The sequence below is a fragment of the Eptesicus fuscus genome, chromosome 9 (genome assembly GCF_027574615.1).
Source record: "Eptesicus fuscus isolate TK198812 chromosome 9, DD_ASM_mEF_20220401, whole genome shotgun sequence".
Classification (NCBI taxonomy): domain Eukaryota; kingdom Metazoa; phylum Chordata; class Mammalia; order Chiroptera; family Vespertilionidae; genus Eptesicus; species Eptesicus fuscus.
In genome coordinates, this window is record NC_072481.1 from 69840236 (window position 1) to 69867187 (window position 26952).

At 39.4% G+C, this 26952-nt stretch overlaps 2 protein-coding genes across 8 annotated transcripts in view; one reads left to right on the forward strand and one right to left on the reverse strand.

Moving 5' to 3' along the window:
* GLMN (glomulin, FKBP associated protein) overlaps nucleotides 1–9778 on the reverse strand; it is a 51537-nt gene extending 41759 nt beyond the window's left edge. The window contains exons 1-4 of one of the 2 annotated variants that reach the window (XM_054721357.1): nucleotides 9714–9778; nucleotides 8837–8902; nucleotides 8293–8418; nucleotides 528–644 (exon numbers count right to left, since the gene is read on the reverse strand). In XM_054721357.1, coding sequence (XP_054577332.1) covers nucleotides 528–644; nucleotides 8293–8418; nucleotides 8837–8875 — 282 coding nt within the window. In that variant the 5' untranslated portion in view covers nucleotides 8876–8902; nucleotides 9714–9778. Of the gene's footprint in view, nucleotides 1–527; nucleotides 645–8292; nucleotides 8419–8836; nucleotides 8903–9353 lie in introns of both variants that reach the window. The other variant, XM_054721356.1, reaches the window with a different exon arrangement.
* Nucleotides 9779–10008: 230 nt separating this feature from the next.
* RPAP2 (RNA polymerase II associated protein 2) overlaps nucleotides 10009–26952 on the forward strand; it is a 111072-nt gene continuing 94128 nt past the window's right edge. For 5 of the 6 annotated variants that reach the window (XR_008557067.1, XM_008154722.3, XM_028129950.2 and 2 more), the window contains exons 1-6: nucleotides 10009–10135; nucleotides 10869–10914; nucleotides 16407–16521; nucleotides 17905–18003; nucleotides 18175–18240; nucleotides 22865–22953. Coding sequence is in view for 5 of the 6 variants with exons in the window: in XM_008154722.3 (XP_008152944.2) it covers nucleotides 10063–10135; nucleotides 10869–10914; nucleotides 16407–16521; nucleotides 17905–18003; nucleotides 18175–18240; nucleotides 22865–22953 (488 nt within the window). In the remaining variant the exon portion in view is untranslated. Of the gene's footprint in view, nucleotides 10136–10868; nucleotides 10915–16406; nucleotides 16634–17904; nucleotides 18004–18174; nucleotides 18241–22864; nucleotides 22954–26952 lie in introns of those variants that run through there. The other variant, XM_054721363.1, reaches the window with a different exon arrangement.

Here is a 26952-nt window from a genome sequence, read left to right on the forward strand (position 1 = left end):
CATTTTTCTCAGAATTTTTCTTTCTTGTTCAGCATTTGTTACTTATAATTCTAAACTTTTTAGAGCTGCTTTCTAAAGTTGTCAGTCATAACTAATCTACTCCCTATTCCTATTTTCACTGTGATTGGGTTTTTCATATTCTTTTAGGGAACATATCACAGAGCAAAGACTGAAATTTGAATCTAGTTCCAATGTTGCCAAAAGATCAATGTGGCCTGGAACTACCTCTCTAAGCTTTGAGTTCTACATCTATACAATAAATTACTTATTAAAAATAGAGCTTCCTAGGTCTCTTCTTGAGAGATTCTAAATTGAAGGTTAGATACTTCTTATATCCAGAAAATTTGTGGAAACTGAAATGGACATGTCCATCCAATCAATGAGGTTGCACCTTTCTTCAGAGTTCCCTCCTGTATTTTAATCAACTAAAAGCTTTCTCACCAAAAACAAAACAAGTATTAAACAGTAAATAAAATTATAAAATACTGATGCGTATTGTGACAGAAAATCCAGTTTTGTTAACTTACCTTTACCAATAAATCAAGCAGCAGAAAATATTTTATTTTATCATCTTCCTTATTATTCCATAAAAGGCATCGAACAACAGGACCAACAAGATTCCAGCCCATATTCTTGATGATGACCTGTAATATCATTTTCAGAGTAAAGCAAATACTGCCATCTACAGGATGCTCACGGTGAGCTTTCTTTGGCTAAGTGGATAAAGTGTTAGCCCACAGACTGAGGGTCCCAGGTTCAATTCAGATCAAGGGCACATGCCCAGGTTGCCTCTCTCATCATTAATGTTTCTGTCTCCCTCTCCCTCTCCCTTCCTCTCTGAAATCAATAAAAATGTATTTTTTTATAAAGCTTTCTTAAATTGGAGGAATTTAGAATTTTTTCTAAGTAGAAAAGATGAAGCAAGCAAATCCTACGTTTCACCACTGAATTCCTAGGGTTGGCTGTTAACAGATAATCAATATTTTAAAACTTTCACTGAGAAAAGGCAGACGAACTTTTAATCAGGTAAGTTGGTTTTTCCCAAGATTTAAGTAAGTCCTCTATTTCCAACAAGAGAATTCATTAGCTTAATATGAGCAAGTACTTAATTTTCATGGAGAATTTTACTCCCTTACCATAAAGAAATCTAGCCAATGATCACGAACCTCTTAAAGTTCCCTGGGCAATCTCTAAATACATTATAATCATGTAACTTATGTAAAAGGAGAGGGTGCCATTTCATTAATTTTCTCTCCTATATACATAGTGCTTCTATTTTCAAAGATATTTCAGAATGCTTACCTCACAAGTAAAAGTTTACCTTCATAATTAGTGGTTCAAATTCATTAAAAAATCACTGATTTTCAAAACTATCAACAATATATTCCATTTCTCTGGCCGGCATAATACTTCAACTCATCAATATTTATCAAACATGTACTATGTCAGGTCCCTAGAATATTCTACGTGCTAGAAATAAAGCAAGGAACACAGCAGTTAAGATATCTCCTCAGAGTTTACATTCTAGTTCATTTGTAAAAAAAGAAAAGAAATATCTAGAAAGAGGACAAATAGGTACAATACCCCCTCTGTCACCCTAACCTTATAAGGTAATATCCGTAGAGTATAAGGTATAGCAGGAGAATAGTCACTTCCATCTGGGGAAGGCAAGAGAGGTTTCCCAGAAGAGGCAATGGCTAAGCTAAGGCTTGTTAGAGAAACAGAGAAGTCTAAATAGGTGGGAAATACATTAAAGGCTCTGCAAAGGCAATGTGTAAAGGTAAAAGACTTAACATGTCCCAGAGAACAAGTGGCAAGATGTTAGTGTACATGAACACACAGTTCACGAGAGGAAACACCATGTTTCCATCTTAGCTCATTTTTAGTTAAAAAATAAAACAAACCTGTCTTATCACCCTGGCCAGTGTGGCTCAGTTGGTTGGAGCATCATCCAGTGCACGGGAAGCTCATGGGTTCGATTCCCAGTCTGGGCACATACTTAGGTTGCATGTTCAATCCTTCGTCGGGGCACAGGAGGCAGCCAATCAATGTATCTCTCTCACATCAATGTTTTCTCTCTCTCTCTCATTTCCTCCCTCTCTAAAATCAATTAAAAAAAAACACACAAAAAACAAACAAACAACTTTTATCAATCTGCATGAGTTTCCTAGATGTTAACATTCATTTAGATGCATTTATGACAAATAACTATTTGGTGTTTTGGTCCTTATTTTTAAATAGCAAAATACATTGATTTTTGTTGTTGGTCCCTTTTCTTCTTTTAGGTCTAAAATGAAATTCCCTCTTTAGATCTATAAACATTCATTTAAGTTTAAAAAAACCCCAGATTATTTCACCTTTCTTTTTATTTAATGAGGATTATGTTGGAACTATGGTATAAAATGAAGACTTAAATATTTTAAAAACTAATAGTAATCATGCTTTTTACTTAATGGGATAGACAGCCCAGTTGATCACTCTGAATATTCTTTTCCTACTAGTCAGTTCTTCTACCTGGCACTCTTCTCCCAGATAGTCCCATAGCTTATTCCCCTGCTTCCTTCAAATCTCTATGCAATCCCCTAACCATGCTTTATTTTTCTCTATGGTGTTTATCACTTTCTAACATACTATATAATTTATTTATCATGTACATATCTTGTCTTCCTTAGCATTTAAGATCCACAGGGGCACTGAGTTTTGTTCTGCTACTTCTATTCCCAGTATCTAGAGTAGGGCCTATTACAAAATATGTATTCCATAAATACAGGTTGAAAGATGTCTGTTACTTTTCAAGTGTAACAAAGTATCCTCCCATCAAAGATTTGATATTCTGTTGTTTTTTTTGTGTGTGTGTAAAGCTTGGATTTTAATATTTAGGTCCTTACTAATCAGGCATTTGTTATGCAGTTAATTTTTTAAAAATTACTAAATATTTGCTCCACCATTACTTATTAAATAAGCCTATCTCACTTTTTAAAAAATATATATATTTTATTGAATTTTTACAGAGAGTAAGGGAGAGGGATAGAAAGTTAGAAACATCAATGAGAGAGAAACCTCGATCAGCTGCCTCCTGCACACTCCCTACTGGGTATGTGCCGGCAACCAAGGTACATGCCCTTGACCGGAATCGAACCTGGGACCCTTGAGTCCGAAGGCCGATGCTCTATCCACTGAGCCAAACCGGTTAGGCCATCACTTTTTTTATTTTACTGTTTAAAGTATTACATATAGTATTACAAATGTCTCCTTTTTCCCCAATGACCTCCCCCCGCACCATCCCCACCCTCTGGCACATGCCCTCACCCCCCTAGTGTCTGTGTCCATTGGTTATGCTTATATGTATGCATACAAGTCCTTTGGTTGATCTCTTACCCTCACTCCTCACCCCTCCCCTGCCTTCCCACTGAAGTTTGACATCTGTTTGATGCTTTTTTGTCTCTGTATCTATTTTTGTTCATCAGTTTATTATATTCCACAAATGAGTGCCTATCTTACTTTTTGAAAACTTAACTAGTTGTTATGAGACTACTTTGCCAACTAAGTAGTTCTTTCCCTTTCTACCCTATGAGTGAGTCTCGGAGCATAATTAACTATAAGATAAATTTAAGATTTGAATGAGATTTGTGTATCTGAGCTAAAAAAAATAATTTTGATAAAATATTTTACAAATATAATCTCAGCTGCAAGGTATCGTCATTATGTAAATAGTATAGTTATGAGGAAGGGAAAATAATGACAATCCATGACCTAAAACTTGTTTAGTTTAATATTAACAAACTTATAGGGTAAGATTATTATCCCTAATTGACAGGAGAGAATGCTAAAGTTTAGAGATTACTGACATGCCTCATGTCCAACAACTAACATGTGGTAGAACCAGGATTTGCATATAAGTCTGTCCAGGTCCAAAGCCCATGTTTTTCCCACTATACTCGTGGTTTTCAATGGCAGCAATTTTGTTCCCTATCTATCAAGAAATATGTGGCAGTCTGGAGACATTTTTTATTGTCATTTAATGGGGGTAAGGATTGCTATAAAGCATCAATAGTGCCAATATTGAGAAACCCTGGCACTAGAATGTCTTAGGACAAACTATTCATATGGCTTTCTCAGAAAAACTTTTCACATAAAGCAGATTAATAGTAAATCTTAATCAACCTTAACTCCGTCACCTGGCAATAAGTCAGTTGTAGTCAGTTTTATTTATTTATTTAATATATTTTTTAATTGATTTCATAGAGGAAGGGAGAGGGAGAGAGAGAAATACCAATGATGAGAATCATTGATCAGTTGCCTCCTGCATGCCCCCTACTGGAGATTGAGCCTGCAATCTGGGCATGTGCCCTGATGGGGAATCAAACCGTGACCTCCTGGTTCATAGGTTGATGCTCAACCATTGAGCACACTGGCCGGGTTTATTTTTACCTTTTTTAACAGGAAGAGGAAGGGAGAGGGAGAGAGAGAAGGAAACACTGATCTACTGCCTCCTGCATACCCCCAGTTGGGGACAGAGCCCGCAACCTGTGCCTGTGCCCGTGCCCTGACCGGGAATGGAATCAGCAACCCTTTTTGATGCAAGGGACAATGTCCAACCAACCAAGCCACACAGGCCAGGGCAAACTGTAGTCAGTTTTAAACACTGTCTTATCAATATCTGAACCTTTGAATTTAGCAGACTACACATTACAAAGGTGATTCTAAAGCTATTAAGATTAAATAAACCTCGTTATGTTTAAATCTATCAGAGTCACCTAATCCTATATAATAAAAGGCTAACATGCAAATCGACCGAACAGCAGAACGACCAGTTGCTATGGTGTGCACTGACCACCAGGGAGCAGATGCTCAACACAGGAGCTGCCCCCTGGTGGTCAGTGTGGAGCTCCACTCAGCCAGAAGCTGGGTTCACGGTTGGCAAGTGCAGCGGTGGTGGCGGTAGCCTCTCCAACCTCCGCGGCAATGCTAAGCTGTCTATCGTACATTCCCTGAGGGCTCCCAGACTGCAAGAGGGTGCAGGCTGGGCTGAGGGACCCCTCACAGAGTGCACAAATTTTGTGCACTGGGCTTCTAGTCTCTAATAGTCATGCACAAATCTACATCTTAATCTATTTTTCTCCTGAGCTTGAAACTATTTTTCAATTGCCTGCTGCATCTTAAACTCAACATTTCTAAAGTAATCTCACTTGTTTTCCTTCAGGAAACTTTCCCCTCTTAGGTTGCCTTTTTCTATTTGGGATATATTATCCTATCAGAGGCTAGAAACCCAGCCATCTTTGATGCCTCACTCTCTCTCACCCCCACAATCAATGAATCCCCTCTAAAACTTCTTTGCAAGTGTGACATGGTGATAACTGGAGGCAGAGCAGAGTGGTTAGGAGTTCTGAAACCAGGCTACATTGGTCTAAGTCCTGGATTTGGGTGTAAGTCACTTACCTTTCAGTGACTGTTTCCTTATCTACAAAACTAGAGGCCTGGTGCACGAAATTCTGCACAGGAGGGGAGGAGGCGGGGGGGGGGGGGGGGCATCCCTCAGCCCAACCTGCATCCTCTCCAATCTGGGATCCCTCTCGCAATCCGGGATCTCTGGCTCCTAACCACTCCCCTGCCAGCCTGGTTGCCCCTACTAATTTTTTTTTTTTTTAATCTTATCCCCTTCACACACAATTGTATTTGACTTCCTTACTGGCTTCTCCCTGTCACACATTTTTTCTCTCTCCTTTATGTAACACTTTTTCCTACTGACTATCATTTATAAACTTCTTTCCTCCTTATTTCCTACTTCTGTTCCATCATCCTTCTTCCCATCTTTCTCCTCCCCTCCCTCCCTTCCCACATTCCTTCTTTCCTTTATATTTACCTCTCCCCTCCCTCCCCTTTTCCTTCCTTCCCACCTTAATTTTTTTCTTCACTTTCTCCCTCGGACCTGCTTTGCTCCCTCCCCCATTTCCTCCTTCTTCCCATTCTCCTTTTAAGCTCTACTGGCTCCCCTTTAAAACTTTTCTTGCCCCCCTCTTTCTCTCTCATCCACATTCTTCTCTACTTACTTCCACTGTTTTAATATCTATCTACCTGCCTAATTATTCACAATCATTTATCTTTTTTCTTTTCTGACTCCTACTTCTAAAATCTGTCCCCAGTACACAACTATACTTGATTTTCATTATAGCTCCTACAGTTCACTCACACAGCCTCTTTCCTTCTTTAACTCTGCTCTCTACTGACTCCTTTATAAAGTCCTTCCCTTCTTAAAGCTTCCATTCGGGGGGGGGGGGGGGTGTTAACCCCCATCCCAGGGCTCAGCCCTGACCAGGTGTTCACCGCCACCCCCTTCCCTGGCCTCCCCGCCGCTGTCCTGCTCCCATCCCCTGCCCGGGACGCCCGGCCCAGCGAGGGTGGCCGAGGCCCACGCAGCCCAGGCGCTGCTGCGGCGAAGGCCTCGGACCATCCTCCACTCCGTCCCGGACCCATGGGTGCCTCCTCCCACGTCTGAGTGGGGCTCCCCGCCACCTGCACCTCGCCCCTCACAGGGTGCACCTGCTCTGCTCTCCCCACCCCTACAGTCGCCACCTTCTGCGTGCAGTTTCCTTCCCTTTCCATTCCTGCGTCTTTTTCTTGTTCCCTTTCTGTTCTTCCGTTTCTCTTCTCGGCCTGTCTGCATGCAGGTCTGCGCCGTCCTCTCCCTCTCCTTTCTTATCCCCTTCTATTGTATCCTATCCTACCCCAGGCCTTGCAGCTGCCTGAGCAGAGGGTGGGGACGCAGCCTCTGATCCAGTTGTGATGTGACGTTGTAATGGACAAATTTGCATATTCCTCTATTCTTAGATTAGATGAATTTAATAGTAGTACATTATGGGATTCTGGAGAGGCTAAATGAGTTAACAGATGTAAAGCACTTAAGACAGCATCGGGCACATAGTAAATAATAAATATTAGCTATTATTAATTTTATTATTATTAGCTAAAAGTAAGGTACTTTCAAAGGTTATCCTCAAGGAGTTAAAGAAAACATTACATTTACTTTATTTTGGGCTACAAAGGAACTGTAAACACATCAAAAACAAATGTTTTAGTCCTAGCTGGTTTGGCTCAGTGGATAGAGCCTCGGCCTGTAGACTGAAGGGTCCTGGATTCGATCCCCAGTGGGGGGCATGCAGGAGGCAGCCAATCAATGATTCTCATTATTGATGTTTCTATCTCTCTCTCCCTTTCCCTTCCTCTCTGAAATCAATAAAAATATATTTAAAAAACAAATGTTTTAAATAAAATGTCCTAATTTTTTCTCCTAAACACAATCAATATGCCCTAGATATAATCACAGGTCAGCATGACTAGATTGTGATGGCAACAAAGAAAACTTCTGTATAAATAAACAGCACTATAACTGGAAAAAAAAAAAAAAAAAGTGTGTTCCTGGAAAGAAGATAAGTCTTCCCTTGTGTAAGAGAAGTCCAAAGACACAAAATTTGGCAGTGTTGCCAAAACTGTGTCTGAAAAAAAAGTTGTTTCTGATCCCAAAAAGATACTTTTCCATTGTGGGGAAAGGAATTCTCAGATAACTGTAGCTGGATGATATTGGTCAGTAAGGTTATCCAACTCTCCTCATGTCAAACACTAACTTACTTGATATTTGGTTTTCTATGTATAACTGGCTGAAGGAAAAGAATGTGCTAATCACCAAAAATGAATTTCTAGCCTTCCTGGTATTTATATTTCTCAAAGTAAATTAATGATCCAAATGCCACCTTTGGTGCTTAACCAGGATTGATCCCTGCTCTTCTACAGTACTTTAATTACAATTTATAGCACTTATTTCAGTTATTCTCTGGTTGTTTACATGTTTATCTCTTCCACCAAACTGTAAGTATCTTAAAATGTACTAATAGTCCTAATTCTTTTTGTTTTCCCAGCTTTCTACTATGGAAATTTAAGTTGATTTTTATTTTTTAATACATTTTTTTATTTCAGAGGGAAATGGAGATGGAGAGAGAGATAGAAACATCAATGATAAGAGAGAATCATTGATCAGCTGCCTCCTTGCAAGCCCCTCACTGGGGATCGAGCCCGCAACCCGGGCAAGTACCTGGACCTGGGCATGTGCCCTGACTGGGAATCAAGCCATGACCTCCTGGTTCATAGGTCGATGCTCAAACAGTGAACCACGCCGGCTGGGCTTAAGTAGATTTTTAAATGTTTGATGAATAAATGAATGGATGAATAATAATAGCATCATGTGACTATTCCCTTCCTAGTAAAAGACTGAAAAGTACACACAAAGATCATACTTACCTTATTCTTTTCATTTTGAATAACTTCTAATAGCTGGTCTATGTGCCCTTCATCTATGCATCTTTGGCCTGCTAACTGAAATAGGCCAAAATCTTCTTCTTTGAAGTCTTGCTCTTCTAAGATTTGCTGGCAAAAAACAAAATAAACAAAACCAAACATGTTTAGGCAAATAAAAATGCAATAACTACTTGATTTATTTTATCTCTGAAAATTCTAGGTAAGTTTCACATAAACATATATATGAAAATTCTGATTAGCCTAATAAATACTTTAATGAATGATCTTGAAATCCTCTGTGTCAAAGAAATCTGTAAGGACCAGTATTAAATATTTTAAAGGTTATTTAGAGGAGTATGTCATGTGGACAAATAATCCAATCTGCCTTTCTGTCCTCATGCTTTTCCATAGGTCAAAAAAAGCAAGGATTAAAGAAGATAAACAATTTGAACGACAGAAAGTGTAATTAAAAATAATCTCTGCCCTTCCCATAGTATTTTGAAAGGTATTTAACTTTACAAAAAGAAAAAAAGAAGAAATTACTTACACATCTCTTTATTATGGATTGAAGTTCTTCCACAGCCATTCCTCGTTATTTTTCCTAGTTCTGATGCTAAAATGTATCAAGAGAAAGCACACTGTTAACTACCACAGATATTACATTGAAGTATTAATGTTATTATTTCATTCTGATGAATTATTAGTAAGTACAATGAAGAAAAAAGTTTTAAAGCTGAAATGCTTTTATTGAAAGTTAGTTGTATGTTAGCCTAAGATAATAAAAATCTTTTTTTTTTTAAACCTCCTGTTGCATCTTTTAGGTTTTCTTAAAAGCATGGTTTTGCTTAGAGTAGTTCTAAAAGAAACAACTGGAACAAAAAAATAATCTGGAGCACTACCAAAAGGATCGCAAATATGGATTATACAAAGTGCATTAAAAATGCAAAGTATTTCATTTCTGAAAATATTTCCAAAAGTTGGGCTTGAGATCACTTCTAATCAATAGGGAGTTTTTTATATTGTAATGTCCCCACTTGACAAACATTGAAGTCAATACAACTCACCTAGCGGTGGGGGAAGTTCAGATGCCCTCCACGCCAAGTGATCGGGGCATTTTCCTTAAGAGATGCGGTCCCCAAAATAACTAATGCAATCCGTGAACTCAGGGGGAACCCCGTCCCATTCCCGCAGCCCGTCCTTTCTCCTGGCGTGGAAGCCCGGCCCCAGACCCGCAGTGGGGCGGCTAAACCCCAGCGCGCGTGCGGGCGACATCCAAGGGAAGCCATTTCTCCCGATTGTCAATGGCCTCGGCGTTCCGGCCCCACCACTTCGCCGGGCCTAATCCGCCCGTCGCGCCGCATCCCCGCGCCTCAAGGTCTGCCGCGGGCCCCGGCCGCCGAGGACCTCCGTCGGCGCCCACTTACCGGCCGGGCCTCTCGCTTCTCCGTCTTCCTCCACCTCCTCCGGCCGCGCAGCCGCTCTGGGCCCCGCCCCAGGCCCCGCCCACGAGCCGGGCCCGCCCACTGGTCCGCCCCAGCCCCAGCCCCGCCCCAGGCCCCGCCCACGAGCCGGGCCCCGCCCACGAGCCGGGCCCGCCCACTGGCCCGCCCCAGCCCCGCCCCGCCCCAGGCCCCGCCCACGAGCCGGGCCCCGCCCACGAGCCGGGCCCGCCCACTGGCCCGCCCCAGCCCCGCCCCGCCCCGCGCTACGACAGGGGGCGGGGCCTCGGAGGGAGACGCCAGGGTCGGTCCCGAGCGTCTGACGACGCGCCCCATGGCTGAATCTGCCGGGCGGTCCCCGGCCGGCCTCAAGGCCCAGGCCGACCGCGCCTCTCGAAAGGCCGCAGGTAGGCTCAAGGGCCTCTTCCCACGTTGGACCCCGAGAGCCAGCCCCTACTGAGTTCCAGACTGAGGCGCGCGGGGCGCCCCGAAAGGCTCCCGAGGCGGTAGAAGGCCGAGAGCGCCCACCGCCGCCTCGCGCCTCCCGGGAAAGCCCTGCGGCCGGACCCCCCAACTCCTTACCCTGGCGTTTCAGGGTTGTCCCAGAAGGGGCTGTGCCCCCGGCTGTGAGGAAAGGGCAGTGGGGGCCCCGGGGGCCTAGAGCCGGGGTCGCCAGGCTGGGCAGGTGACCGGGGCCCCGTGGGCAGCTGCCCTGGAACCTGGCACTGGTCCTCCTTCCAGTCGCACTCCTGCTTTGGGGGCCCCGCTTCCCCGAGGTATCAGAGAGCCTCCTCCCCTCTTACCGGGGAGTGCATTATTTGGGGGACGGAGAGAGGTTACCCCTAAAAGTACCCATATCTCAGATTTTCAGGAGTGCGTAACTGCAACTCTGTTACAAGAGAAAATTCAACCCCGAAAGAGATACATGTTAACCAGGAACAGTTCTGGAGTAATTAACTTACAAATACAAATTGGATTCCCATTCCATTTCACTTGATTTACACACAGGATTGGAAATGGAATATGTGGAAAAGAGGAAAAGATGGTACTTTATTTGGGCAGGAATCTGTCCTGTAATCCAATGTGTTTGGGTAGAACTTAACCTACTGTTTCTTGTTTGTTTGTTTGTTTTAATTTTAGGTGCTAAACAGACAAGTACCTTGAAACAGGAAGATGCTTCTCAAAGGTATGAGAACTACTAGTATTTGGACAACTGAATTCATTTGACTGTTTATCTCCATTTTTAAAAAAACAGTAATGGATGCTACCTTAAAAAGAAAATTATTATGAGAAGGGGAAGATCTGGGAAGCATTATAAATTCTCACATAGACTATTACAACCCCCTGCTCCATGCTTTCAGAAAACCAAAATCAGACACTTTTAGATTTCTAATGAAGGTATGAGTGTCTGTAGAAAAGTGCATATTTTCAGCAAAAAGTTCTCCTGTACTGTCTCTTGGATTTATCTCTTGTCACGAAAGTTTTCTAGAATAGGAATAGTCTGTGAGTATGAATTTAAAAATACATATCTGTGTTTTTTTATGAAGTGTTGGCCTTAATTTACTAATTTTTTTCAAGTTACTTACTTAGTGTAAGATATGCCAGACCTGTTAGGTCCTGGGGATATAATTTTGAATAGAATAGACACAGTTCCTATCTAGTGGAGCAGAGACTTACCAATTAAATTATCACAAAGAAATACATAATTATAAATTGTGATACGCACTATAAAGTAGTAGGAACTCATAACCAGAATCTAATTTAGCTGGAGGTTGGCAGGGAAGGTGGTGGGTTTTCAGGGGAGGGTTTCTCAGAAAGTAATTAATCTGTGTCCTGAAGGCTAAGTAGGCATTAACCAGACAGAGTAGTGAGGGGAGAGACCTCTAGCCAGAGATGCAGTGTGTGTGACAAGAAAAGATTTGATCACATAAAGAAAGGAGAGATGTTCAGGGTGGTGTGCAGCATTCTGAGCAAGGCAAGAACGGAGCATAGGAAAAGGTTAGAAAGGCAGGATTCCATTCATACAGTACCTGGTAGGCTATGTGAGCAATTTAGATTTTCTACGTGCAAATGGGAAAACTTTAATAAAGTGATGAAATTTACGTTTAAAAAGTTTTAATATGTTAGGGATGGTGATCATCCGGGATGGAGAAATTGGATGGATTTGAGATCTGCTTTGATGAGTACAGGCATATCTCAGAGATAATGCAGGTTCAGTTCCAGACCACCGCAATAAAGCAAGTCATAATCTTTTTTTTGCTAGTGGAGGGCTTGCCTTCAATTTGTAGAAAATGCAACATCTGTCAAGTGCAATAAAGTGAAGCGCCGTAAAACGAGGGATACCTGCATTTTCCCGTGGAGTAGCATGATGATACTGTCTTTGTTTTAAGAAATATTGAAACTGTCTTCAATACTGATCTGACCACAAACCTAAGGAGATTGTCTTATTTTGAGCACTATAATTTGCAGAATATAGACAAGCTGAAATGTATTCTGAGCAGACCATTCAAGATGATGAAACAATGAAAAAGCCATGGGGATAACCAAATAGTTGTTGAGGGGAGTGATCTTTTATAAATTTACTAGTGGCCTGGTGCACGAAATTCATGCATGGAAGGGGGTGTTCCCTCAGCCTAGCCTGCAACCTCTCCAATCAGGACCCCTTGGGGGATGTCCGACTGCCGGTTTAGGCCCAAACCCTGTGGGATTGGGCCTAAACCAGCAATTGGACATCCCTCTTGCAATCTGGGACCTCTGGCTCCTAACCACTCACCTGCCTGCCTGCCTGATTGCCCCTAACTGCCCTCCCCTGCCGACCTGATCTCGCCCCAACTGCCCTCCCCTGCCGGCCTGGTTGCCCCCAACAGCCCTCCCTTGCCGGCCTGACCTCGCCCCCAACTGCTCTCCCCTGCCAGCCTGATCTCGCCCCCAACTGCTCTCCCCTGCCGGCCTGATCTCGCCCCCAACTGCCCTCCCCTGCCAGCCTGGTTGACCCCAACAGCCCTCCCTTGCTGGCCTGATCTCACCCCCAACAGCCCTCCCCTGCCAGCCTGATTGCCCCTAAGTGCCTCTGCCTGCCTCATAGCCCCTAACTGCCCTCACCTGCCGGCCTGATCTCTCCCCCAACTGCTCTCCCCTGCTGGCCTGATCTCGCCCCCAAATGCCCTCCCCTGCCGGCCTGATCTCGCCCCCAATGGCCCTCCCCTGCTGGCCTGATCTCGCCCCCAACTGCTCTCCCCTGCTGTCCAATTTGATTTTGATTGGTTAGTTTCTATGCCAGTCAGCGTCAAAAGCTCTGTCTCCTAGGCAGCCATTGGCTCCTCACAGTTCACCCAGATTTGGTTCTGATTGGTCAGTTTCTATGCCAGTCAGCGTCTCTGGGCCTGATCAGCAGCCCCCGCAGAGGCCTGGAGAGAAACAGAGATGTGGCTGCTGGCAAAACCCGGAGAGAAAGAGAGAGGCAACGGCTGATCAACAGCTGCCACAGAGGCTGCAGATCAGACCCTGCCTCTCTCTTCGGGCCTCTCTCTGGGCCTGATCCGTAGCCCCCTCGGCAGTCAGTGCTGAGTCGCCATTCCCGCAGCGGCAGCAGTCAGTGCTGGGTTGCCACGGCAACCCAGCACTGACTGTAGGACTGACTTCTGGTGTTCGGTCGAGCCTTTGGTCAGTCGTGGCAGACCTTGGGTTTTTATATATTAGGATTCCAACTACAAAATACTTCCACATTCAATCCAGGTGAATACTTTTAAGCCAGAAAGTAAAGTTTTAAAAAATATAAAACAATTCCACTTTTCACACTAAATATTTTATTTAAAAACTAGAGGCCCAGTGCATGAACTTCATGCACTGAGGCAGGGGGTCCCCTCAGCCCGGCCTGTGCCCTCTTGCACTCTGGGGCTCTCACAGTCCGGGACCCCTCGCTCCTTACCGCTCACCTACAGCGGAGGTGGGAGAGGCTCCTGCCACCACTGTGCTCACCATCCATGAGCCCAGCTTCTGGCTGAGCAGTGCTCCCCCTGTGGGAGCACTCTGACTACCAGGGGGCAGCTCCTATGTTGAGCGTGTGTCCCCTGTTGGTCAGTGCACATAATAGTGACCGGTTGTTCCGCCATTTGGTCGATTTGCATATTAGGGTTTTATTATATAGGATATATTAACATGGCCTGGCCAGCGTGGCACAGTGGTTGAGCGCCGACTTATGAACCAGGAGGTCACAGTTCGAGTCCTAGTCGATGCACATGCCTGGTTGCAGGCACCATCCCCAGTGTGGGCATGCAGGAGGAAACCAATCAATAATTCTCTCCCATCATTGATGTTTCTATCTCTCTCTCCCTCTCCCTTCCTCTCTGAAATAAATAAAAATATTTAAATATTTATATTAACATGTAACAGGTATATTATTAAACAAATGCTTTAAAATTGTCTCATTTTTAATATGGTAAGTTTCAGCAGATATAATTTACATAAGCAAAAGCTCTAATTTTAAGAGTGTAAAGGAATGTTGAGACCAAAAACCACTGCTGTATACCACACTACCTGTCAATATTTCTGACAGAGGGCAGCTGTGAGACTTGGCTATCCATGGGAAGCAACTGTAGGTATCTATCAGTTAATAAAAATTATTTTGGGTTGAGATAGTTGATGCTTAAATCAGCAATTCCTAATGCCAGTTATGTACCGATCTTAGTACCTGACATACATAGCTTTTATTGGTAGGCAGCAAAATGAGAAAAATAAAATAATGTTTTTCATAAAGCTAAATATAAATATAGTCAGTATGAAGAACTGCTTTTTAACTGTGTCTGTGTCTTTTATACTTCTTTGATGTAAGCATGGCCTTTATAAAATGATGGGAGAACAGGTGTTAGTTGCAAATTTATTCTTGTTTTAATGTCCTATGTGTTTCTAGTTAGCAATCCTGTGCCAGTCCTCCAAATTGTTTTATAAAACATATTGTTCCAGGCAAGGAATTAGAATCTAATGTTTTGAAGGTAGGGAGAAAAGGTGAGTACATTCTATGTCCAGATATGAGAGCCAAGTCAAGATCCAGGAGGTCAGCAAAGGTTGGTTCAGGAGGCAAGTGGAAACCAGTGCTAGAAAGGAGCCAAATGCATCACCAAGAGAGTTGGTATCTTTGGTCTTGTGACAGTGATTCTCAACCCAGTTGCACACTAAGATTATTTGGAGCACTTTTAAGAAAACACCAGTAACCAGACCCTCAGAGATTCTGATTTAATGAGCCTGCAGTGTGACCTGGGCATAGTATCTTTTTGAAAAATCTCATCAGATGGAGTTATGATTGAGAACCACTGTCTGGGGCCATTGTTTGATCTGATAACCCGTGCTTTATGTTCATAATGTGTGGGGCAAGCAAAAGCTGACAGAGCTCCTTTGGTGCCAGGACAAGGACCAGCCTTCCTAGGAAGATTGCTGTTTTCCTAAACCATAGTTATATCAATATAGTTATTTAATAAAACTTACAACAAAAGTAAGTAAACACTTCTTTGCAAATATGACTCTCTCTTGTCAAACTGTGCCATCTGTTGATCTTTGAGACTTGACACAAATAAATTTTTACTTGTAAGAAGAGCCAAAATTATATTTTTTCCTCTCTGATCTCTTCTTATTTATAAAGATTTTAGAGGAAAAGCCTCCATTTTTAGTTACCCACAAAAGTAATAGAGTATAAACTTGTAACTGGCAAAAAGATTTCACCTCATTTTCTTTTCTGTAGGAATCTCAAGTTTTTCCTTTTACTCTGGGTTCTGGAAATCAAATAATCTTGTTTTGTGACTGACCTTCTATGTGTCTAGTACAAGTAGCTTGTTTCCTTTTTGAAAAGTATTGATCAAAAGTAACAGCATCCTATCTAATAAAAGTAATATGCAAATTGACCGTCCCTCCAACACAAAATGGCTGCCCCCATGTGGACACAAGATGGCCACCACCAGATGGCCAGCAGGGGAGGGCAGTTGGGAGGGACCAGGCCTGCAGGGGAGGGCAGTTAGGGGTGACCGGGCCGGCAGAGGAGGGCAGTTGGGGCGACCAGGCCTACAGGGGAGGACAGTTGGGGGGGACCCAGGCCTGCAGGGGAGGACAGTTGGGGGGGACCCAGCCCTGAAGGGAGGGCAGTTGCGGGGGACCCAGCCCTGCAGGGAGGGCAGCTGGGGGCAACCCGGCCTGCAGGGGAGGGCAGTTGGGGGTGACCAGGCCTGCAGGGGAGGACATTTAGGGGCAACCAAGCCGCCTGGGGAGGACAGTTAGGGGTGACCAGGCTGGCAGGGGAGAGCAGTTAGGGGCAATTGGGCCAGCAGGGGAGCAGTTAGGCATCGATCAGGCTGGCAGGGAAGTGGTTAGGAGGTGATCAGGCCGGCAGGCAGGCGAGCGATTGGGAGCCAGCAGTCCTGGATTGTGAGAGGGATGTCCAACTGCCCGTTTAGGCCCAATCCCAGTGGGGGGATTGAGGTGTCCCAGATTGGAGAGGGTGCAGGCTGGGCTGAGGGACACACCCCCCTCCCCACCACCAATGCATGAATTTCGTGCACCGGGCCTCTAGTTAAAAATATAAATTTAAGTAGCAAATAGTAAGTTGTTAGTGTATTTTAAAACAGAAAATTGGCTATATAAAACTTGTAAGTACAATAAGTTACATTTTAAATAATTCTTTTTTAATTTTAGGAAAGCAGAACTAGAAGAGATTGTGAGAAAGAAGATTGAGTTTGAGAGAAAAGCTCTACATATTGTTGAACAGCTTTTAGAAGAAAATATTACAGAAGAATTCTTAATGGAGTGTGTATGTGTTCACAAATTATTATTTTTGTAGTAGAAAATCTTTAAATTTCTGCAACGTGAAACTTACTTGCATTATTGAAATCTTTGAATCTGTTCTTAGTCACCACATGCAGGTAACATGCTATATAATTCGTGCATTAAAAAAATAATCACATGTATTTCTTTTATAATGACTTTAAATGCACTAAGGAAAATAACATAAATATTTCACCCCTTAGTAGTAATTGTTTTAACCACTCTGCTATTCTCATTTTATTTTCATCATTTGCACTAATGATTCCAATGTTATTTTCCATGTTCTGTATGTTGTCCTATTTTAGTAACAGAAGATTATATTTGTTAATGTAATTCCATTAATTTGGATTTTTTTAAAACCTCAAATATAGATCCTTTATGATTTAACACTTAACAAGAAAATTATAATCTGCATTTTTGTTTGCTTGTTTTCTTTAATGGCTCTATTATATTAAATTTTTTAGTGGAAATTTATATTATTGCCTCATAATCCTTAAGAGAAAAAAGAAATGGAAAATTAAAACTCAGAGCTTTTATTGCAAAAGTAATTTTTAGTGTGGCTCATAAATTTTTCTAAATAAAAAGAATATAAATGTGATAAATTTAAATTGATATAGGTAACTGCATCAAAATATGTGTACCATGATGACTCTAAATACAAACACAAACTAGAAATGCTTCATTTGAAATAAGTACCTTATAGTACTCTCAATAAAAAGTTGTTCAGTCTCTACTAATACAGAAAACCATCTTCAAAAATAATCTCAAGAAGTGAGATTATTTGAAGAGGAAGATGCCAATGGAAAAAAATTGGTATTCGCTTATAACTATCACTTCAGCATTCTCTGGTACAGTTATTTCAGAAGCTGGAAGATTTTGCACAAAAATTTGTTCCGGAGTCACTTTGTTATACTTAATTTTTTTACATTGTGCTTTAAAAATAGGTAAAATTATATCTTCTTATTTTATGTGCTTTATTTTTTTTAATAATAATAATTTTTAAAATAAAATATACTATCAGTATTTTGCTTTGGTATAGCACTCACTATAACACCATCTCTTCCTCCTGCCTCAGAATTACTTCATGAACTATATAATCTACAAAGATACATAGTCTACTGTGGCAGAACTTTTTTTGTTTTTGTTCTTTTTAAATAATTGCTAACATTTTTTGAGTACTTACTACATGTTGAGCACTCTTCTAAGTTCTTTTTCTGTATTTTCTCCTCTGATTCTAACATCAAACCTATAAGATAGGTAGTGTTATTATCTCAGTATTTTCAGATGAGATTTATGGGGCCTAGAGAGCTGATATGAACTTTTTTTCAATAATCTGGGATTGGGGGATGCCCCTTTTATTTCATTACAGGGGAAGTTTATCACACCTGCTCACTACAGTGATGTTGTGGATGAACGTTCTATTATCAAGCTCTGTGGTTATCCCTTATGTCACAAGAAGCTAGGAATTGTAAGTAATTTTAAAATATATAGACTTTTAATTTTTATCTTTAATGAAGTACTTTGTAGAAAGAACAAGAAACTAAGGTTATAAACAAATGACATGATATATAGATAATTTGTAACATAAGTTCAAGTTTATTACTTGAATTCTTTTGTAAGCCATACTTTTTTTCTTTAGGTACCAAAACAGAAATATAAAATTTCTACCCAAACCAATAAAGTCTATGATATTACTGAAAGAAAGGTAAGTTTAAAGTTGATTTTCAATTTAGCACTTAATTTTTAATCTTATACTAAATGATTCTAAAAACAACTGTTTAGCCCTAGCCGATTTGGCTCAGTGGATAGAGTGTCAGCCTGCTGACTGACTGACGTGTCCCGGGTTTGATTCTGGTCAAGGATATATACCTTGGTGGCAAGCTCAATCAGCCAATCGATATGTCTTTTTTCACATCCATGTTTCTCTCTGTCTCTCCCCCGCTTCCACTCTCTCTCAAAAAATCAATGGAAAAATATCCTCAGATGAGGATTAACAAAAAAAGAAAACAAAACAAAAAAACACACAACTGTTTAAAAATTTTGCCTTTTAGAAAATAGTCACATTAAAAGTTTTTCATTTATAGATATTTCATTTAAGGTGTTTAAAAAACTCTTTGCTTATGCTTTAATTAATCTTTGAACATTTAAAAGTTAAAAGTGCTTTTTGGAATAAATTCAGGCAAGTAAATCATGGAACAGAATAGAGTAGTAGAAACAGGCTCACCACATTTGTGGGCACGTGATATTAAAGATTTGGTGAAGAAAGGATGGATTACTCAATAAATAGCACTAGCACAATTAGTTACCCATATGTAAGAAATAAAAATCAACCTTTATCTCAATGTACATACAAAGATCAATGTTAGGTTAATTAAGGACCTAAGTGTAAAAGAAACCTTTGGAAAGACATATGAGAGAATCCTATATAATAAAAGGCTAATATGCAAATAGACCGAATGGCAGAATGACCGGTCGCTATGAGCTGCCCCCTGGTGGTCAGTGCGCTCCCACGGGGGAGCACCGCTCAGCCAGAAGCCGGGCTCACGGCTGGCCTAAGCCGACAGTCGGACATCCCCTGAAGACTCCTGGACTACGAGAGGGCACAGGCTGGGCTGAGGGACACCCCGCTCCCTGAGTGCACGAATCTCGTGTACCAGGCCTCTAGTACTTTTATAAACTTGGACTAGAGAGAATTTTTTAACTAAGATAAAAAATTATAGACTATGCCCTGGCTGGTGTGGTTCAGTTGGTTGGAGCATCATCCTGTACACCGAAAGGTCATGGGTTCAATTCCAGGTCAAGGCACATACCCAGGTTGGGGGTTTAATCCCAAGTTAGGTGCCTGTGGGAAGCAGCTGATCAATGTTTCATTCTCACATTGATGTTTCTCTCTCAAATCAATAAAAGCATGTCCTCTGGTAGGATTAAAAGTAAATAAGATATATAGACTATAGAGGAAAAAGTGATAAATTTTTCTACGTTGAAATTTAAAATGTTTGCTTCTTAGAAGTTTCCAAAAAAGAGTGAAAAGATAAGCTCCAAGTCAGGAGTTATATTTCTGCCATAACTGATCACAGATTCATAACCAAAAAATATAATCTATAAGAAAAAGACAAATGACCTGATAGAAAATTTTTCTAAAAGAAACTTGAATGACTAATGAATGTATGAAAAGGTGCTCAATCTTGTCAGTAACTAGGAAAATAGCAAATGAAAACACATTGAGTTATGTTTTCACAGCCTCAAAAGTGACAAAATTATAAAAATCTGACAATATTAATAACTCTGTATTATGCTGTTAAAATAAAAATTGGTACAACCTCTGAGAAACTGTTTGACATTATCTAGTAAAGTCAAATTTTCATGCTCTTATGGCCAAGCCTTTCTATTCTTTGGTGTATATCTGAAGAAATTCTTCCTCATGTGCACAAGTATATAGGGTGTCCCCCCAAAAATATATACACACTTTGAATAATTATAAAAGCAGTGTTTATTAAAATATACTTCATTTTCAAAATTGAGTTATCAGTTGATAAAGTGTGTATACATATTTTGGGACACACTGTTTGTGTATATGAATGTTCCTAGATGGATAAACAAAATATTATATATGCATAAAATGGAATATTATCCCCTTAAAAAGTTAAAAAGGAAGGAAATTCTGACATATGCTACAACATGGATGAAATTTAAAGACATGCTAAGTGAAACAGGCCAGCACAAAAGGACAAATACCTGATTTCACTTATATGAGGTAACTAGAGTAATCAAATTCATAGAGGGAGAGTAGAATGGTGATTGTCAGAGGAGGCAGAAATGGGGAGTTGTTTAATGGGTGTAGAGTTTCAGTTTTGCAAGATGAAGAGAGTTCAGGTGATGGATGGTGGCAATGATTGCACAACAGTGAGAAAGTTACTTAATGTCACTGAACTAATGATTCAGTGACATTAAGTAACAAAAAATAATTAAGATGGTAAATTTGGCATATTTTACTATATTTTTTAATTGTAAAATTTGTAAAAAAAAAAAAAAAGTTCATAATAACATTGTAGTGATAGCAAAAACATTAGAAACAACTCAATTGTCCATAAACAATAAAGGGTAGAGTACTTGCAAATAGTGTAACTGAATAAGCTACAATTTCATGAAAGAATCTCAAAAAACATAATGTGGAATAAGAAATGGCAAGAATATGTCCAGCCAGTGTGGTTAAGTGGTTGAACATCAACCCATGAACAGGTGGTCACGATTTGGTTCTTGGTCAGGGCACATGCCCGGGTTGCAGGCTTGATCCCCAGTAGGGGTGTGCAGGAGGCAGCTGATCAGTGTTTCTCTCTCATTATTGATGTTTCTATCTCTCTCTTCCTCTCTCTGAAATCAATAAAAACACATTAAAAAATGACAAGAATATATAACAATATAATTCCATTTAGGCAAAGTTTAAAAGTAGGGAAAACTGATAGATTTTATAAGAATATATATATATATATAAAATTATATATTCTTATGAAATATATATATATACATATATATATAAAATATATAAGAATACACACACACACACACACACACACACATACACACACACATACGCGGTGGGGGGGGCGTCCCTCAGCCTGGCCTGTGCCCTCTAGCAATCCGGGAGCCCTCAGGGGATGTCCGACTGATGGCTTAGGCCTGCTTTCCTGCGTGGAGCGTCTGAACCCTGGTGGTCAGTGTGCATCATAGCGACCGGTCGTTCTGCCATTCAGTCAATTTGCATATTAGCCTTTAATTACTAGGTGTACCAGTTAATAATAGCGGATTTTATAATCAAAGAAAACACAATAATTTCAAGATAAACATCAAAACTGCTTTATTTAAAGTAATGTCCATTGCTAGCTACACATTTCCCCATCTTTCAGGTAATTTGTGGATACCGTCCCAATAGAACTTTTCTTGTTCTGAGGCAAACCATTCAGAGACCCAATTTTCTACTTCTTCGTACGTTTTGAAGTGCTGCTCAGAAAGTGTGTGTGCCATTGGTCAGAACAAGTGGTAATCTGAAGGAGCAAGGTCTGGTGAATACAGAGGGTGGGTTAATACTTCCCAGGCAAGATCTTTTAACGTGTCTTTAACTGGTTTTGAAGTGTGATGGTGCATCATCATGAAGCAAAATTACTATGCCATGTCTTCTGGAACATTCTGGTTGTTTCACGATCAAAGCATGGTTCAAATCGATTATTTGTTGTTGGTAGCGATCAGTATTAACTGTTTCACATGGTTTTAGAAGCTCATAATACACCACACCTTCCTGATCCCACCAAACACAGAGCATTGTCTTCTTTCCGAAGCGATTTGGCCTTGCAGTCCATGTTGACGGTTGACCTGGATCAACCCATGAATTTGTGCATTTGGGATTCTCAGAATAAATCCACTTTTCATCACCAGTCACAATTCAATGCAAAAAAGACTTTCTTTTGTGCCGTTGAAGCAATATTTTGCTCATGACTTTTCGGTTTTCCATTTGTCTTTCATTCAGTTGATGTGGCACCCATTTTCCTTCCTTTAAAATCTTTCCCATTGCTTGTAAATGATCGGAAATTACTCAACAACATTTAATCTTTCTGCAAGTTGTTTTTGAGTTTGACACGTATCTTCGTCCAATAATGCTTGTAATTGTTGGTCTTCAATCTTTTTCGGTTGACCTGGACGTTTTTGGCTTTCACATTGAAATCATCACTTTCAAAGCGTTTAAACCAGCGTTCACAAGTATCTTGAGATGGAGCAAGTTCACCATAAGCTTCCCAAAGTATTCAGCAGCACTTTCCTTCAAAATAAAGTAATGAATTAAAACTTCTCGCAAATGCTTTTTTTTTGGGCACAAAATTCAACATTTTTAAGTGTAAAAATATCTATGATATTAACATCTTCAGCAAATTTGACATATGAAGTTTTGAAGCTTGTTAATACAACACAATAGCATACATATCAAATCGCATATATATCAACACATGTGTAACTCCATCTATTGAAAAAAATCTGCATTATTAACCGGTATTCCTAGTATATAGGATAGGATATATATAGGCAGCACAACTAAGAGAAAGCAAAGAAATGAGCAATAAAATTTATAATACTGGTTACCTCTGGGGAATGTGGAGTATGGTGCCCTCAGAGAGGGGCACATAGAGGCCTTCAAAGGTACTCTACCTTATTTCTTACCTTGGGTGGTAGATTCATGGGTTTCCATTTTTTTCTTTGAACTACATATTTATGTTTTATACTCTCTTCTGTACATATGCTGTGTTTCACAATTAAAAAAACTAACTAGTTTACATTTTTTTCAGTGTTTTTGCAGCAATTTTTGTTATAAAGCATCTAAGTTTTTTGAAGCACAAATTCCTAAAACTCCAGTATGGGTTCGAGACGAAGAAAGGTAATTTAAATCATTGTATATACATTTGTCCATATATTTTAAAAATTTCCTTCTGCTTTTTGAGGTATGCAGCAAATAGATCTAAGTCTCTTTGGAATATTACCACTGTATACATTTTAATTGTAGGGAAATGGTTATATTTTAAGAATAACTATTAAGGATTTTACACTTAAAATCAGAAAATTAATACATGCACATATTTTGTGTGTTGTTTTAGCTTTAATCACAAAATTTGAACTTTGCTTCCTGTTACACTGATTCATTCTTTCTTCTTTAAAGATAATTGGCTTTATTCAATGATTCATGAATCAGGTAGTATCCCATCTAGTGAATAGAAAGGTGCTCTCAGCCAGTTATTTATTTAAATATTTCTATTAATATAGTAGTCCTGGAGTAAGAATGTTAAATTTTTTCAGAAGGTACTGGATCTTGGTATCTAACTCAACTCAGTTTGTTGTTAGGAAACTATGTTCTAAGATTTAAAAGTTCAGGTTATTTATTTGGTCAATCTTTATTAAACATCAGTATAATATTTTATAAATTTAAGGAACACCAATTGAGAGTCATTTTTAGCAAAAAAGTTTATGGACATTCCTGGGATTTTGCCCCTTGGGAAATGTTTAAGCATTTACAACATTTTAGTAGTTGCTGAATTTGAGAGAAAATTTATTATTGTGGGGACAAATGGCATAATAATATAAAAACAGTAACAAAAATTATTGTTATATAATTAAACTATATTGTCTAGAAATTTCAAACACAGGTTTAATGAGATAATATACTAAGTAATTCATGTTTGATAGCGAATATTATAACAACACTAGGCATTGTTATTTGTGGTAAAATAGTTAGGATCTCTTCTAAATAATGTGAATGACATAAATGTACTGAGATGCGAGTTGATGAAAGATATTTACCTAAAAAGAACAAAACAAAACCCTTGGTCTTATCTGATGAACGGTGTAATACGATGCTACTGCAGGTTCAGCCCTAATTGTACTGATGACAGTATCTTTGTTGGCAGATATCTTTGCCTGATGACCCATCCCGTGTGGTTTAGAATATGTAAAATATATTACCCTGTGGCCTTTGTTAATTGAATTAAACACCAGGAAGACTAAACTGTTCATCATTTCTCCACCAGCCTATCTGACTTTCTTGTTTGGAGGATAAAAGATTGTAGCATTGTCCAAGTTGACTGGGAAGCTGAGAGCACCTTTTAAACTATTACTCTTTATCTCCTTTCTTAGTATTTCTATCACCAGAGCTGTCCATCACCTTCCTCAGCCCTACATCAGCAATATATTCCATTCCCCACTGTTAAAACCACTGTTTCCTTACATTGTCTTTACCCCTACATCCAAAGATATCTCTCTACTTAAATTTAGCCCTTTCATTTAGCCAATCATCATATCTGCTTCAAAACTATTTACCAAACCACCTTTTCTGTCATCTGTTTTCTTCAGATATAGTCATAGTTACTTCCTTTAGCTAATTTAAAACAGTTCTTCCCTCTAATCTTTTTCTAAAATCTTACCATCCTATGTTCAGAGAATGCCCACTTTTTCTGAAATATGAAACCCTTTCACTTTTTATTTGTGGTTCTTGAAAGTCTACCTTACCTATATATACATCCCTACCTCACTAAAAAAGAAAGGTGGCCCTAGCGGGTTTGGCTCAGTGGATAGAGCCTCGGCCTGCATACTGAAGGGTCCCGGGTTCGATTCTGGTCAAGGGCACATGCCCAGGTTTCGGGTTCAATCCCCAATAGGGGGTGCAGGAGTCAGCCGATCAATAATTCTCTCTGATCATTGATGTTTCTATCTCTCTCTCCCTTCTACCTTCCTCTCTGAAATCAATAAAAATATATTTTAAAAAATAATAAAAATTTTAAAAATTAAATAGAAACATGAAAATGGCCTTGGTTTCCCTAATCTAAGCATCAATTGAGTTTACATTAAAAATGTGTAGTATGTGCTTAGTACATGGCAGATTACACACAGGTATAAAGTCCAACCTGTAAATTTAAATCTCATTGGAATGACCAAATAAATACCCATGAGTGAAACAAATTTGTACTTATTCTAATGGCGACCTATTATGTAAGTAGTGAGAATAAAACATTGCACAATAAGAAACTCTAAGCAGATATGAGAAAATAAACTTGCAGGAGTGGGTTGGGATGTTGGAAGTAGATAGTGAGGACATTAGCTCACTTGAAAAAAAAAGGTTATGTTTTGGGAAAAAATAGAAGATAATGATAGATAACAAGGGGCCAAGCTAAATTTGGTATGTCCTCAAGTCCTGGGGAACCATCAAATGTTTTTGAACCGAATTTAATCTGGCATTGGTGTACAAAATAAATTAAAGAAAGGATCATAATTAAAGAGCCGAAAGGATCCTAGAGGTAATTTAATCCAACCGCTATCAAATAAGCTCAGAAAGACTATTTATTTCTTAAGCTATTGATAAATTCTGAACAAGGCCAGGATTCTTTCATCATATTCCACTTGATTGTAAGTAACCTATCTATACTGTCACATTGTAAGTAACCAATATACACTGTCACATTGTACATAGTGCAACTATAGCCCTTATTTATGTATAATGCTTTTTAGTATATAACCATATCAGTGTATTTTATACCTAGAAGCGTCAGTGTTACCTTGATTTCTAAATTCTTATGGGCAAGGATTATGTCAGTTTATTTAATGAGTCCACTAGAGGTCACTGTGTTTTCACAGAGAATGATATTTTTATGTGCTAATGATCAGAATTCTAGAATTCAATATTTTAAGAGTTTGTCTAGCTATTGCACATATAATAAGCTCAACAGGAATGTGATATTTTAAAGAAAGTCTATTCAAATTGATACAAGGTTATAATATTCAGAACCTATTTTCTTTTAAAGCAGGAAAAATGCTTCTTTTAAATGGTGGCATTTAGTATTTAATGCAGAGATTTTTATTAGCTTAAAAGTGAATCATCATAATAAATAATAAATCACATCACAGTCATTTTAATGATAGTTATCTTATTACTAATATTACTTTATTAATTATTGAATACTTATTTAATAATAATAATTTTTTAAATAAGAATAAATTTTAAAATCCACTCAAAGAATTAATATTTTATTGCAATGACTTCCAAAATTTTTGACTACTATAATAAATGCATTTTACATTATGATTCATCACATACATATAACTGAAACAAAAGTTTTATGAAAACAGTACTTACCTTCACTACATGAAAAGCCTCTGATATTTTGTACTCTGTTGCTTTTTAAAAATGCTGGTAGCACTGAATTGGTTGGTCCTGATCTGCAGTTTTAAGAGCACTGCTTTGCTGGATCTAGCTTAGGGTTTCTTCTTATACTATAGCAAAGTCTGTTATCAACACTAAGCCTCAGTTTCCTCATTTATAAAGTAGAAAGTTGCATTTGCGGTCTTAGTTCCCTTTAGTTCTGATGTGTTACAGTTCTCCGTTAGTCTGCTGCTATAGTGAAAGTCTTCTAGTAAGGAAATGTCTTCTTCATAAAAATAATAAAAATTTAAATGATTAGCATAAGACTAGGGAAACTTACACTATCTTGTCCTTGTAGGGAAGTCTCTCTTATTTAAGAATTTAGAATAAAAGTTAATTCAGTTTGTGAAGATGAAGACTGATAAAGGTTGGATCAAAGTTTTTAAATTATGAGGAACCAGGAATGCTTTATTCTATGTCCAGAACAACTTGAAGTTGACATCTGCAGGAACACCGTGATATTACACACCATTTGGAAATAGAATACTGAATTTGACAGAGTTTGGTCTTTCTTAGATTACTGTGAAAGCAAATATATACTTATTCACCAGATTCTAAAATACTAAAACCTATAGTGTCTCAAAATTTCTGATAGTTTTATATCATAATCTCACTATCACAATAAAAAATGTATAAATAGATCAAGAAACATTTAGACAAATTTATGAATTCTAGTTCCATACTTCTATC